At 40.1% G+C, this 13,433-nt stretch overlaps 1 protein-coding gene across 1 annotated transcript in view; it reads right to left on the bottom strand.

The window, feature by feature from the left end:
- The window catches only part of bin3 (bridging integrator 3), a 39,785-nt gene that overhangs the window by 19,542 nt on the left and 6,810 nt on the right, over positions 1-13,433 (bottom strand). Inside the window, exons 2-5 of the mRNA XM_012863291.3 lie at positions 12,945-12,993; positions 10,987-11,027; positions 4,523-4,584; positions 135-271 (exon numbers count right to left, since the gene is read on the bottom strand). Coding sequence (XP_012718745.2) covers positions 135-271; positions 4,523-4,584; positions 10,987-11,027; positions 12,945-12,993 — 289 coding nt within the window. The remainder of the gene's footprint in view (positions 1-134; positions 272-4,522; positions 4,585-10,986; positions 11,028-12,944; positions 12,994-13,433) is intronic.

Here is a 13,433-nt window from a genome sequence, read left to right as displayed (position 1 = left end):
GCACAACACCACAGATGCTTTTCAAAACACACAAAAGGAGGAAACAGAAAAATTGTTTTTGGTCAGTTTAATGGTGAGATCCAAGAAAAAGCAGAGAGGACAGGGAGACAAACCAACGTCGGAATAATTCTGACCTTCTCCTGGTTGAACGCGTCCATCCTTTTCATGGCTGTATCCAAAGCGCTCATGGACTCGAGGAAGGCCTGGTCCTGCTCGCACAGCGGGTTGCTCAGCAGATCCGCAGAGATCTTCACGGCTGCTTTAGACATGGCTGACGGCCACAAGCACACAAGACAGAGAAGGCTGTTAAAACATCGTCAAATAACGGCGTTAAAAGGCTTTTCAGTGTATGAATCTCCCGTGTGGGAGGGTAGGGGTTAGGATGCCCGCCTTTTGAATATTCACCAGTACATCAGGAATCTCTGCCATGTTTCTTCACAGCAGCATTTACTGTTAATCTGCACACATGGCACTTTGTTCAGACTCTGAACACATCTCAGATCAGGACTTCCTCTAGGGTTTTCCTACTAAAGAGGCTGCGGTGCTAAAACCAAGACTGGTTCTTTACCGCTTATACAAAAAGAGCCGGTTTGATCTTTGTGAGCCAAAGAGAACCAGCATGGAGCCAGATTACTGCTTTGCCCAAAAATGTCTCTTGGACTAAACGCCTGATTCTCCCACTGCTATGTTTTCAGTTTTTGAAGAAAATCAAAAGTGCAGGGAGACAGTTTAGCCAAACATATCCCATTTTATTACATCATCAAACAGATGTCCTAATATCAGCCTTTTATATTGATTGCTGCTGCGTTAAACAGCGTACGGTGTTTGTGATTGCTTCTTTAATCCCAGCTGTCTGATCTGTGTTATAATCTGCATTTTCGACTGGATTTGTTGATCCTTTCCGGTGATATTAAAAGACCAACAGTGTTTAACTATGGAGTGAAAGTTCTGAGCGCGGATTCAGTGGAAAACAGCGACTGTGAGCGAGGCTCTACGCGACACATTGACCTAGATGACAGGAGATATGACAGTGCTATACAGGCCTAATTAAACTTTTTAGAAAGCTTCGCAGAGCTTTCTGTTTTGGTTTTTATCCTTATTTTGGTAGATCAACAGCAATCTTAAGAGGTAAACATGGCGCTTGCTACATTTTCATTGCTCGTCGGTCTCCATGAGCCCGCCTACAGCTCCTGATAAAAGCCTTTCCTCCCTCTGGCTCAAACGTAGATAGCACCATTTGTTTGGTGGCAGGGATGGTGCTGATGGAGGTGGAAATACGAAGTACTGCTACAGCCAGCCTGGCACTAGACCCAGTTTGGTGGCAAACCCACACTGTTACGATAGACGTGCTCTGCAGAGGACCGACAAGGTGAAAGGACGAGCGTCACTGAAACTAGCTTTTTGCAAATCTGGGACAGTGAATGATCTTTTCTGCTCAATCGAGATTCTTTTTCTAACATTTTATTTCCAGAGATAATTAGAAAAACTGTCCTGTTTCTGTATAGCTTACCAATTAAAACACCAAATAATCTCTTACTCGGCTGTTACAGGGTTCCTACAGCATAATGGAAGTCAAATTCAAGACATTTTAAGACTTTTTAATGCCACTTGAAATAAAAAGTTAAGACCAACTTCACGATAAACAAGATAAACCTCGTTGCGACAACTTCACCCAAATGTTTATTTTAACATAAACCATTACTTTGTGGCCCAGTAGACATGTTTAAAATTTTGAAAAACATTCCATATAGGAATAAAGCTAAAAAACACACAAATTACAGATATATTTTTAACAACTACTGAACTCAATGCACAAACGTTGTTTTGTTCCCTACTAAAATAAACTATAAATCAGTATTAAAAACCACAACATAACCAGTGCCAACTCTTTTTCGCAGCTATGGTCCGGCCGCAACAGTTTTTATTGGTTCCGCTATCGGGACGGAACCAATAATGGTTACATTGAGCCGTTCGGTAAATTAAAAATATATATACTTGTGTCAATTATTTTACTGTTTGGTAAGGATTACAAAAACTAAATCCTATTTATGGCCTGGTAACAATTTTAAGACCTAAGAAAGACTGATTTAAGACATTTTAATGCCAATTAAGGCCTTAGTTTTATATTACAGAATTCAATGCCTTTTAAGACTTTTTAAGGATCCGCGGGAACCCTGTGTTAAGACTGAAATGTTCTATTAAAAAAAAGGGTTAAATCAAAATGTGACCTGAGGATAACCTGAGCCAATTATTAATTTCCTTTATAAAAAGAAACATTAGAATTGAAAAAGTTAAACAAATTTAGAACAACATTTGACACAAGGTGCTAGATGTAAACATGTTACTGTTAAAGCTCCGTCACGGCTAACCAGCTGTCACTGCCCTGTTATTTTCCCTTCTAGCTGGGTGGCCAGGTCTCCATTTTGGCAATCCTCCATGTTTATTTACCCGTCTCTCTACTGAGTCACTTGCTCCATGGGCAGACACACACACAACTGCCTCAGACTGCAGCTGGCAACGGCAGTCTGGGTTCACGGAGTCAGCGGAGTACGACAGGAAATACCGGTCACAGACCAGGTCAACAGAGTTCGAGTCTGTCTGTGAAAAACTGAGCAGAGGCATCAGACGGTAGGTAACCTGTTTCAATTGCAGGTTGCCTTTCTGCAGGTAGGGAATGAACAGGATATTTACTGTGCCTGGGGGAAGGTATCGATACCATGTCAAACTTTGCTAGGTCACAGCCACAAACTTGAATGTATTTTACCGGAACTGGGCGTGTTAGACCAACACAAAACAGCACAGAACCTTAAGTGGAAAGAAAAGACTACATGTTTTTTTTCAAAATCTTAAATTCTTACAAACAAAAAAACGGTGGCAGGCACATATATTTAAGTCCCTTTACTCTGATACCCCTAAATAAAATCAAATGCACTCAAATGCCTAAAGAAGTACCTTTTGGTTAGTAAATAGCATCCACCTGTGTGTGATTTTATGTTAGTATAAATCCAGCTGTTCCGGGAAGGCCTCCTGTTTTTGCCAGAGAACATTAGTGAAGACCGGGGGAACCAGCAGACATATCAGGGATTAAGCTGCAGAGAACAGGGGTTTGGTTCTAAAACACTACTGTAAGCACCATTTAACCCATAAATGGCACAACTAAAAACCGGCAAACACATGGCGGCCACGCAAGGAGGGCAATAGTCAGAGAAGCTGCCAAGAAGCCAGTAGTAACTCTGGAGGAGCTTCAGGGATGTACAGCTAAGATGGGAGAATCTTTCAATGGGACAACGTTTGGCCGTGTCGTTAACAAATCTAGCCTTTATGTCAAGTAGCCATTAGAAGTCTTCATTTAAACAGGCCAACAAAAGAGGAAAAAGTCCACTTTGAAGAAGACTGGCTTGGTCAGATGAGTAAGAGCTGACCTCTTTAGCCTACATGTAAAATGATATGTGCAGAGGTAAACCGTCACTGCACATCATCTTGAAGGCATCAGCCCTCAGTAAACATGGTGGAGTGCAAGCTTGCAAGAAAAAACGGATAAAAGCAGCAGAAGCCTATAGACTGGATTCACTCAATGGGACTGAATACAAAAGTACGGCACACTTTTTACATTTCTATTTGGAATAAAAATGATCAAAACCAGATCTAATTCTTCGTTGATTTCAAACATGTGCACCAGTTTGTGTTGGTCTATCACGTACAATTAAAAGAACGCAAATCTGCGGCTGTAATGTGACTAAATGTGAAAACAAGGAGCGCTTTCGAAACTCTAGTCGCTATAGCAGCTTCACTAGCCCTTTAAAAATGCAACCGTGACAAACCATAGAAATCCCCCTGATTATACATGCGTGAACACAGAATATCGCTACCTCCGACAGCACAAATGATGGCTAACACAACCAGCAGCCATCAGCGCATTACCACGGTGCTGACACTCAGAGCGGGTCCAGTTGTTTGCTGGGTTAACGGTTGGTTGGTGGAGATGGGACCCGAGCAACACATGGAATCCATTAACAATAATGAGGCCCTGACAGCTATGACACTTTGATGATGCAAACATCCATATTCCAGAGCACAAAGGAGAGGAAATGAAGGAGGTTCTTGCTTCTCTATCCGTTCCCCGCTCCTCCGCCCCCACAGCCGACTTCTTACCACAGGCCATTGCTGTTGCTACTTCACAAACACGCGGATCCAAAACCAACAAAATAAAGAGAATACACGTTGGGTAAACATGGTTTCTGTTGCAGACAAGTGCAAAAAACAAATGACTGCAGAGACAATATACAGATCAAGCCATAACTGAGCAGAGCACAAAAAAGGAAGCTGCAACGGCGACCGGAGTCCAGAGGAGCCTGGATGGGGGGGGGGGGTTTAGACGGAGGACGCTTTTGTTTTATTTGTCATTTCATTAACAGCGGAACAGAAAAACCTCCAGTGGACTCTTACGACCTCGGTAAAACCTGTTAAGCAGCATCAAGTGTGTTGGAGAATCTAATAAGACAGGTTTTCTAGATGAACACACCTAAATCAGCTTCTGTGCTTTTCTTCATGTCTTTGTGAAGCTTCTTTGTCTGTTCCTCGAGCCTGTTGGACAAGAAGAACAATATCAGATAACTCTTCAGATAACATTTTTACCTGGAACCGTGCATGCAGCAAAAGAAAAAAAAAAAACATGTAGAAAATAAATTATTTTTCTATTTAGATTGCATACATGTATAAATCAAGACAGGCCAATATGGAAAAAAGGAGATAAAACAAGGAAGGTGAAACTAATTTAAAACAAAACATAGTTCAGGAGGAAAAAAAAAAAATGAAACATTTCATTGCCTCCACATAAAATCTGCTGGCTAATTACCAGTACAGGAAATCTTTTTTAGCAGTGTAAACTACATTTCTGCTCTAAAATATTAACATCTCCAATCATTCCACTCCACATATTACACTGATGCTGTTAAAAAAGGCAATTACCCGACTCACGAGTATGAAAACACATGCCATTCATTATATCAATTAAGGCAAAAAGGGGGTTTAGGAACTCCCAAGAGACCGCTATCGTATCACTTCTCTTGATTTGAAAAAAAAAAAATCCAATGATATAGGGGCTTATTTCCATCAGTCCTTCCATCTTTTTAAAGAATATATCATAAAACTGCAGAGCGATGTAACTGTTTTCCTGGAACACTGGATTCCTGGTGCAAGAACTAGAAAAAAGATGTAAAGACTTTGGGAAATCGTATTATATTACTGTAGAAATGCAAAGACTTCAAGGTTTAGCACTTATTTTAATCATATCCAGCGGCTGAGAAATATAAAACCATAGAAAGTGAAATCAAGACATCCACAGGTGCATAATCAGAAAAGACAGAAGTGCTTAAGCAAATTGTTGTTAATAGTTGCTTTATTTATTAGAAGTATATTAGCTCTTACAGATTTCTTCTATGTGTATATTTTTTGTCACAGAATGTTTTCAGATCATCAAACAAGTTTTCATTTCAAATAAACCACGAGTATTCACCAAAAAAACAACTGTTTTCAAAAGATGATTTCAGAAAAGAAAAGCTGACCAAAACAATCTAGTCCTACGTAAAAACATAATTGCTCCCCGAGTTAAATGATGACCTTTTTAGTGGGATTAACTATAGTTTTTAACTGTGACAACATGAAGTAGGCTAAAATATATTAAAAACCAGCACATCATGATGAGAAATATAATTCGGTTCCAGGATTTCCTCTAGGATCTTTATAAACTGTGGTGGTGGGTCGTCCGTGGAATTTTACAAAAATACAAATAAAATTTATGAAATCATGTAGGAATTTTTATACCTTGCCTGAATTCATCACAACATACATAAAATTTAATGAAAAAGACAGTCATCAGAGGCACACAGTGAACGGCGTGAATAGGTGCATGAAGCTGCGTGAATTAAATTTAAAGGAGTATGTTAGAGCAACAGTTTCAGAGAAAAAAAAAAAAAGAGTCTCGATTTAAAACTATATTTACATTATATGTATATGCCACTTTGTAATACAGGGCAGAAACATTGGCAGCATTGCGCAGATGTTATACATTTGCACTGTGAAAATGGAGTGGAGCAGGTCTTCTCTCTGCTCTCTTTGCTCTGACTGCATGCAGGGCTTTTAGGACGAGGCAGCTACAGCTTCCTGTGCCTGTGAGACAGCGCTGAGGGAAGCAGGGAGGGACTCCTGGCAGCACTCGCTGCTGCTTCAGACACTAAAGCCCCTGTTCCACTGGCTCGTATTGGCTGCGCACCGCACAGCTTCGCCCACTTTCAAGTGTTTCAGGAGCAGCTTTTTTCAGGGCCGAGTATTTGCCGAGAGTTTTGAGTGAACGCCCCTCTTTTCAGTGATTGGCCGTGGAGTGACAAGAAATGAGAAGGTTTTCTCAGAGGAAGTCCAGAAAAACTGAAGAGCGACAACATTAATATTAAGGACCACTATGAACAGAGTGGATCAATCCGAAATATAATTTTATTATTGTCAATCCATGAATCACATCTGAAGGGTAAAAAAAAAAAAAAGGGAATAAAGAAAAGGTACACTTCAGCTTTGCCAGAGGCGTCGTATCAGAGCCGTAGATGTACGGCTTTCTCTCATTTCACACTGAAAGCTGTTTCTGAAGTGTCTATCCATCCACCTCATGCGGTACAAGGCGGCGCTGCCTGCCTTTGCCTGCTGCCGGTCTGTCTTTCTGTATAAAGACTCTAGCTTCACAGTTCTCCGCGCCATGGTTGGGGTAAGAAAAACTATAAAGCATGAAATAGTGTCTATAATCCTCCGGGCGAGGCAGCGGTCTCATTCGAGAGTCTTGGCTCCGCTGGCAGGCTCGGTCCGGGGAAGCGAGCTGGCACCGCTCCCCACCTTCAGACGGGGATTAAGCCGAAAAATCAAACCGATATAAATATATTCATTGTGGCAAAAAATCTTTTAATTAACATGTTCTCCTGGCCGCGTAATGGCTGAGGATCTCAGATTTTAACTTAGTGCATGAAAACAGCCGGAGAGAGCAGCGGTCTGCTCTAGCTTTTGTGGCCGCCAGTCGGGGTTTGGACCGCGGGAAAACTCTAGAAACTTCCTCGGCAGGAGACGCCTCACCGCTTCTGTCTGTGTCTCAACACACAGTTAAGCAGACAGAGAGGAACTGTGTCTTAAGTCAGAGAATAGAAAAAAATTGCACTGCAGGACAATCGTGCATTTGCAGGTATAGAGACATTATTTATACTTTTCTTCTATTTATGTCTCATTTATAATGATGTAGAAAATCGGAGTTCAAAACGCAGCATGGTGGGTAAAGCCATCTTGCTGTGTAAATAGTTTAAGACCAGTGTCCATGCATTCACAATGGGCTCAGATTAGGGAGGTCATGATGCTAAAATTTCAGTCGCGATACCGATACTAAGAAAAATACTTGATTCTCGATTCCATTGTTGATACTTTCTTAATTAGGGCAAAACTAAAACGTACAGGGACAATACTGTACAGGACCAAACCTGACAAAACTAAAAATAAAAGCAGAAACATAAATGACTTACATGTATCACAAAACGGAGCGTTGTGCGGTGCAGAACTGCACACCTAGACAGAACCCTGTAACCAGGCTGCCCATGTCCGTCAAGCTAATAACAGCTAGCGTTAGCTTATGTTGTCTGGGAGGTTCACCACTTCCCTGTTGCAGACACAGTAGGTCTTCTGACCTTTTTACGTTGCTCTAAAACTCAAACATCATAGCGTTAGCTTAGCATGCTAGCACCGTTCTGTTTTTTCTTGTCCGTCTGCCTCATAGGGAAAGTTTCTCTGAACAACGGTTTTGTGTTTGTCTTGTTGAAAAAGAGGATTGACATTTTTTTCCTGCCAGTACTCAACATGTTAGCAGACTTAAAAAACGTCCAGCACCAGATAATTATTATGGTCAGGTGAAGCTGTAGGGATCGGACAGACTTGGCTTCTGTTATTGCAACGCTACTGCTGGAAGAAGTGCAACGGTTTGGGCGAATGTAAAGAGATCAGTTTATCAATTTTGACACAAATGAGTATCTTTAAATAATGTTATTGGTACTGATTATATCGTAGTATGGATTATTTTGACAACTCTAGCTCATGTACTATCGGTATACGTATGTGATATTCCAGACAATATCCCGTCCACTGCAATGTATCGCACAATACTGTTGTGTTTGTTCTACTCTGTCCGCACAGTGACGGAGCCTTTCTAGACAAGTACCAGCTGAAGGCCTTGACTCTTTCCAGAAGGTGCTAATAGGGTGACTGACTGGTACAGCTGCTACTCCTTGCACCGATGCGGCCATGTTGGACCTGTGCAGCTACAATCTTTATGAAACAGCAGGTATTAAAGACCGGAATCGCGCATTTCTAAGGAATTTTACAGCACAAAAGCCCATAGGTGACATTTAATGTAGAGATGTTTTAGCACATTGGGAAATTCACATTAGATTTATTTCAGGCCATTATCCTTCACAAAACAAGCGGCTCATCCAATGTACGTAGTTCTAAGTCAAGGTTGGCTAAAAACAATCAGTATAATTCATATACAAAGCTTATGAAACAGGTTGATCTGGCTTCGACTTATTACTCTGCTCAAGTTGGGAAGTTATTGCAGCATTTGTGGGTAAAAAAACAACTCATGATAATAATTGGGATTAATTGTGAAAACAAATCCCAATTAACAACATAGTTTGGAATAGAGGAACCCAAGGTTTGTCCTTTCATCATCACAATCATCTTTGTGGCCCCTCATGAAGAGCATTAGCATTACGCTTAAACCCTTATTGTCAGCAACTCCTCCTGAAATGGGTTGCAACCTGCTGTTGAATAAGACTGTATGTATTTAATCCTTAACTATTTTGCAGGCTGAATCAGTGCTGTACATCATGCTAAAAAAAGACTAGATCCAAGCTCAGAATTAAAAATTAAAAGGTCAGGTTGATGCTCTATCGCATACTATAACATATTGCCCCTCCCCAATACTTCGAAGAAATCAATAAATGGATGCGTCAAAATTTTCTTCAATTGAATAAAAACAAAATAGAAGTAATAATCTTTGGACTAATAGAGGAGAGGTCAAAAGTTAGCACACAGCTTCAGCTGCTTCAGCTAGAAAGCACTGATCAGGCCCAAAATCTGGGAGTAGTGATGGACTCAGACCTGAACCTCCAAAAGCATTTAAAGACAATTACAAGGTCGGCTTTCTATCACCTGAGGAACATTTCCAGGATTAAAGGACTAATGTCTCAGCAGGATCTGGAAAAATGAATCCATGCGTTTATATTTAGTAGAATTGATTACTGCAACGGTGTTTTCACAGGACTTCCTAAAAAGTGGGTCAGACAGCTGCAGCTGATCCAGAACACTGCTGCCCGTGTCCTTACTAAGACTAAGAAAGTAGAGCACATCACCCCAGTTCTAAAGTCCTTACACTGGCTCCCTGTATCTCAGAGAATAGACTTTAAAATACTTCTGTTAGTCTATAAATCCCTAAATGGCTTAGCACCTAAATACATCACAGACTTGTTATCAGTGTATCAACCATCCAGACCGCTAAGGTCATCTGGCTGAAATCTACTCCACATACCTAGAACCAGAACTAAACAAGGAGAAGCAGCATTTAGTTCCTATGCTCCGCTTATCTGGAACAAACTTCCAGAAAACTGTAAAAGTGCTGAAAGCCTGAGTTCTTTTAAATCAAGATTAAAAACACATTTGTTAAGGATTGCCATCGACTGGCAATCTAACTTTGTAGTTCAACTATTTTTAAAATCATTAATATTTGCTTTTAGTTTCCCTTTTTTCTGTTATTTTATTTAAATTTTACTACATTTCATTCCAACTGTTTTTTTACTTGCTTTTATTCTGTTTTTGTTTTAATAATATAAAGCACTTAGCATACATAGTCTTTGTATTGAAATGTGCTATACAAATAAATTTGCCTTGCCTTCTCATCAAGTCCCTATTTCTGCATGAAAATTGTTGCTTTTTTAATTAGTTTCAAACAATATTCTAATCTTAACTGTGTTTTTACTAGCTGGAAAAAAAATAATTAACAGAAAATAAGGATCTGAAACGTCATCAGTCTGTGTTAATCTATATAATGTGTTTACTTTAGTGAAGTGAGTTACTGAAATAAATGAACTTTTCAATAATAATCTAATTTATTTAATATGTATGCTTTCGTCTGATAACCGTTCTTTACAGAAATTGCACAAGGTAGGCATGCCTTGCCAAAATGAGGAAACAAAGACAGCCCGTAATACCAGTGTGTTTGGCTCGTACAAAACAGATCCACCATGACGTGTTGATATGGACCTCTAGGGTGGGGAACCTAAATGTCTGCACATGCCCACAGCTCTGAATCATCTATAAGGTTTATTGGTACCACACCTTACTGATAAAAAGGTCCTCCTACTCAACGAAACCTCAGTGGAAAGCTGTGCTCCCACTCATTTTTCTGGGCCCCCAGGGAGTTTCTAAGTCCTGTGACCTTTACTTTTTAAGTGTTACACATCTCTGCCTCTTTAGTTAGACAGAGACACTGAAATAGCAACTAATACATTTTTTTAAAAGTATGTACACTTAGCAAACAGCACTTTGTACACACTTAAAAACAAAACTATCATAGTAATCAGGCAACAAAGTACACACAACCAAAGGGAATTTGGATAATGACAACATTGAGCCTATGCAAATCTCTTACAAAAAAAAAAAAGTGAAACCCGCATTATTAATATAAAGAAGAGAGATTTGGTGACGGAGAAATCATCCTTCACCAAAGCCACGGCACCAAACAGCTTTACAAACATGCCCACCGCAACCCTTAACATGATTAATACAAAAAACACATTTTAGTACAAAGCAAAAGTTACACTAGAATGACTCAACTCAAACAGATGCAAACGCTACATATTACATATCAGTAACATTCTCTGTTAACAGTGATTGTTTAAGAAAACTTACTTTTGGAGCTTCTCATATTCGCGCTCAAAGTCTCTTTCAACCTAAAAAAAAAAAAGACATAAAAACATTCATCTTAAAAAGGATCCACTGGTATGAAATATATTCAAACCAAAATCGACTCATAGTGATAGGTCATTGAATGGATCACCCGTTTTATATGCAAGACTTTTAATCTGGGCACAGAGCTCTGTCACACCGAGCGCGAATAAACAGAAACCAAAAAGACCGGAGGAGTTCAAATGTATTTATTTCAATCTTACGCCTTTGACTTAGTCATAGAGTTACCCTGTGAACCGAGCTCCTTTCTGTGTGTGATGTGTTAGAAAGTGGGAGCAGCGAATAACAGTGATGTTGTCTAGAAGCTGATTCTATGAGTCGGCTGTGTGTGAGCACTCACTGCTGAGGCACTGAGCTGCCTGTTTGCTCTAAAGTGCAACTGAGGTATTAAAAGACCTAAAGTAGGAGATCCGTCTGACAACTATTTTCTCTGATCCGTCCAAAGTCACGTTTGTCTGGCTTTATGCTTTATTCAAACGCCAAAAAAAAAGAGACGAGCCGATGCATCCTTCATTACTTTAACACCAGGTTTCTGATCAGGATCGTGTGAATCTATGTGGACCATCAGGTGATCTCATTTTTAAAAAGGAAACCATATAATCATTTGGACATGAAATGTTGCGACAGCTCAAATTTATGCAATATCTTTATAGAGTTTTGTAGGTAATGTGTCGAATTATTCAAGCGTAAACCTAGTGACTTTAACGTGAAACACAGTGTTATAAAGCACAGCACCTGACGGAGATTCCGGCCTATTAAGGTAATTTCAGTTTTTAATAATGGAGTCCTGTTTAATCCATTAATCATCAATATAGGCATAGCTACAAAATATCAAACAGCTCATCTTCTGACAGATTAATATAAAAAAAAAAAAAAAATCAAATAATCTGCTAATTCTAGCATCAATGGAATAGTGTAACAGTTTTTAATCGTAAATAATTTAACTGACATTTTTCTTAAAAATAAAATCAAGATTTGGTTATGTCAAGATATTATTTAATAATCAATACTGCAGTTAAATATGGTATTTAAAAGCTGATAGGTTAACTTAGTTTGGCTTAATAAGGCATTTCCAACATCTATTGCTCTTCAAGTTCTCCTTTTAGTAGCAATAGACAAGCCAGGTCAAAAAAAAACTGGCACAGTAAAAAAACTAAATCAAGCTCTTACCAGGAAATTGCTCAGACTTGCTGAGAGATTCATTTTTAAAAGTCTATACAGTCATTTGTAATTGTGACCATCTAAACTGAAATACTTTTAAATGTGAATTCAAATTCTTTAACTTTTTAACTGTAACATTTTTTTAAAAAGTCAGTTTGATACTATTGTTTTTTTTTGGTACAATATCCACCAAAATACTATTTAGAAGTCTGTCCTAAAAAATAAATCACCAGTTGCTATTGTTGGGGAGGGCGGGCGTACATGGGCTGACTTCTACAGGAAGGCAGAATGAGTCTTAATTAGGCATTAGATAACTTGTCCATCATCACTGTGAAACATGTCGAACAACTTACAGGACCATAATGGTTTCCTGTCTTGTGGTCCTGTGGGCTCCTGGATTTAAACAGAGGGGGCAAACCCGGCACAGGAAACGGTTCACACAATGTCACAAGTGGGCCATCTCACAGGGCTGCATGTAACCCACTCCAGGTTGAGTTTTCTTCCTAGGACAGCCGGGCTTACACGGACCGCCGGGCCACAGACCCATTACAGGGGGATGTGGTTTTTAGCCAGCAAGGGGGAGCGCCCACTCACTGTCACTTCAAGGTATTCACCTCTGCCTCCTGATACGGCTCACACAGACCGCTTCCCAAAAATTCCCTTAGGTCCAAAAAAAATTAAAAACTACCTAAATTCGTATTAGTGATTGAATGGAATGAATGCTTGCTGCAGTGACTTACAGTTTTAGAGACAATCTGCTTTTTTGGCGGTCCGATCTTGAAGGGCATCCTGAAATGACACGGGGAGGGGGGGAGAAAAAAAAAAGAAGCAATGAGAGGTGACAGACACACGGCAGAGGAAAATGACCACCAAAAAGGTGAGATTACTGAATGCTAAGCTTGTCATCAGCAGCGTGATGTCTGAGCAGAGGTCAGCGCTGGTCCTAGGGTCCTTTAACGCAGACAGTAGGAGGCTGTTAATCTCTGCGCCTCTCAAACACGCCGTACATTAACTCCCATGTCATCGCTGATCACATCTGGCTTCCACTGCAAACGGATATCACTCAACAGAAAAGCGGGTGAACCCTCTCCTCTCTGCGCGGTCGCTCCGTGTGACCCCCGGCTGGCGATCAAACACAGATGCTTTATTGTGCGTCAGCCTAATACGCCGTTTGCTGGATGTTCAGAAAGGAGCCCGTACTTAACAAAAGCCTTCTTGGGTAAAAACAC

This window comes from Fundulus heteroclitus, chromosome 12 (assembly GCF_011125445.2).
Source record: "Fundulus heteroclitus isolate FHET01 chromosome 12, MU-UCD_Fhet_4.1, whole genome shotgun sequence".
NCBI lineage: Eukaryota > Metazoa > Chordata > Actinopteri > Cyprinodontiformes > Fundulidae > Fundulus > Fundulus heteroclitus.
Note: the sequence above shows the minus strand (reverse complement) of the source record. Positions and strands in the feature narration are given on the sequence as shown.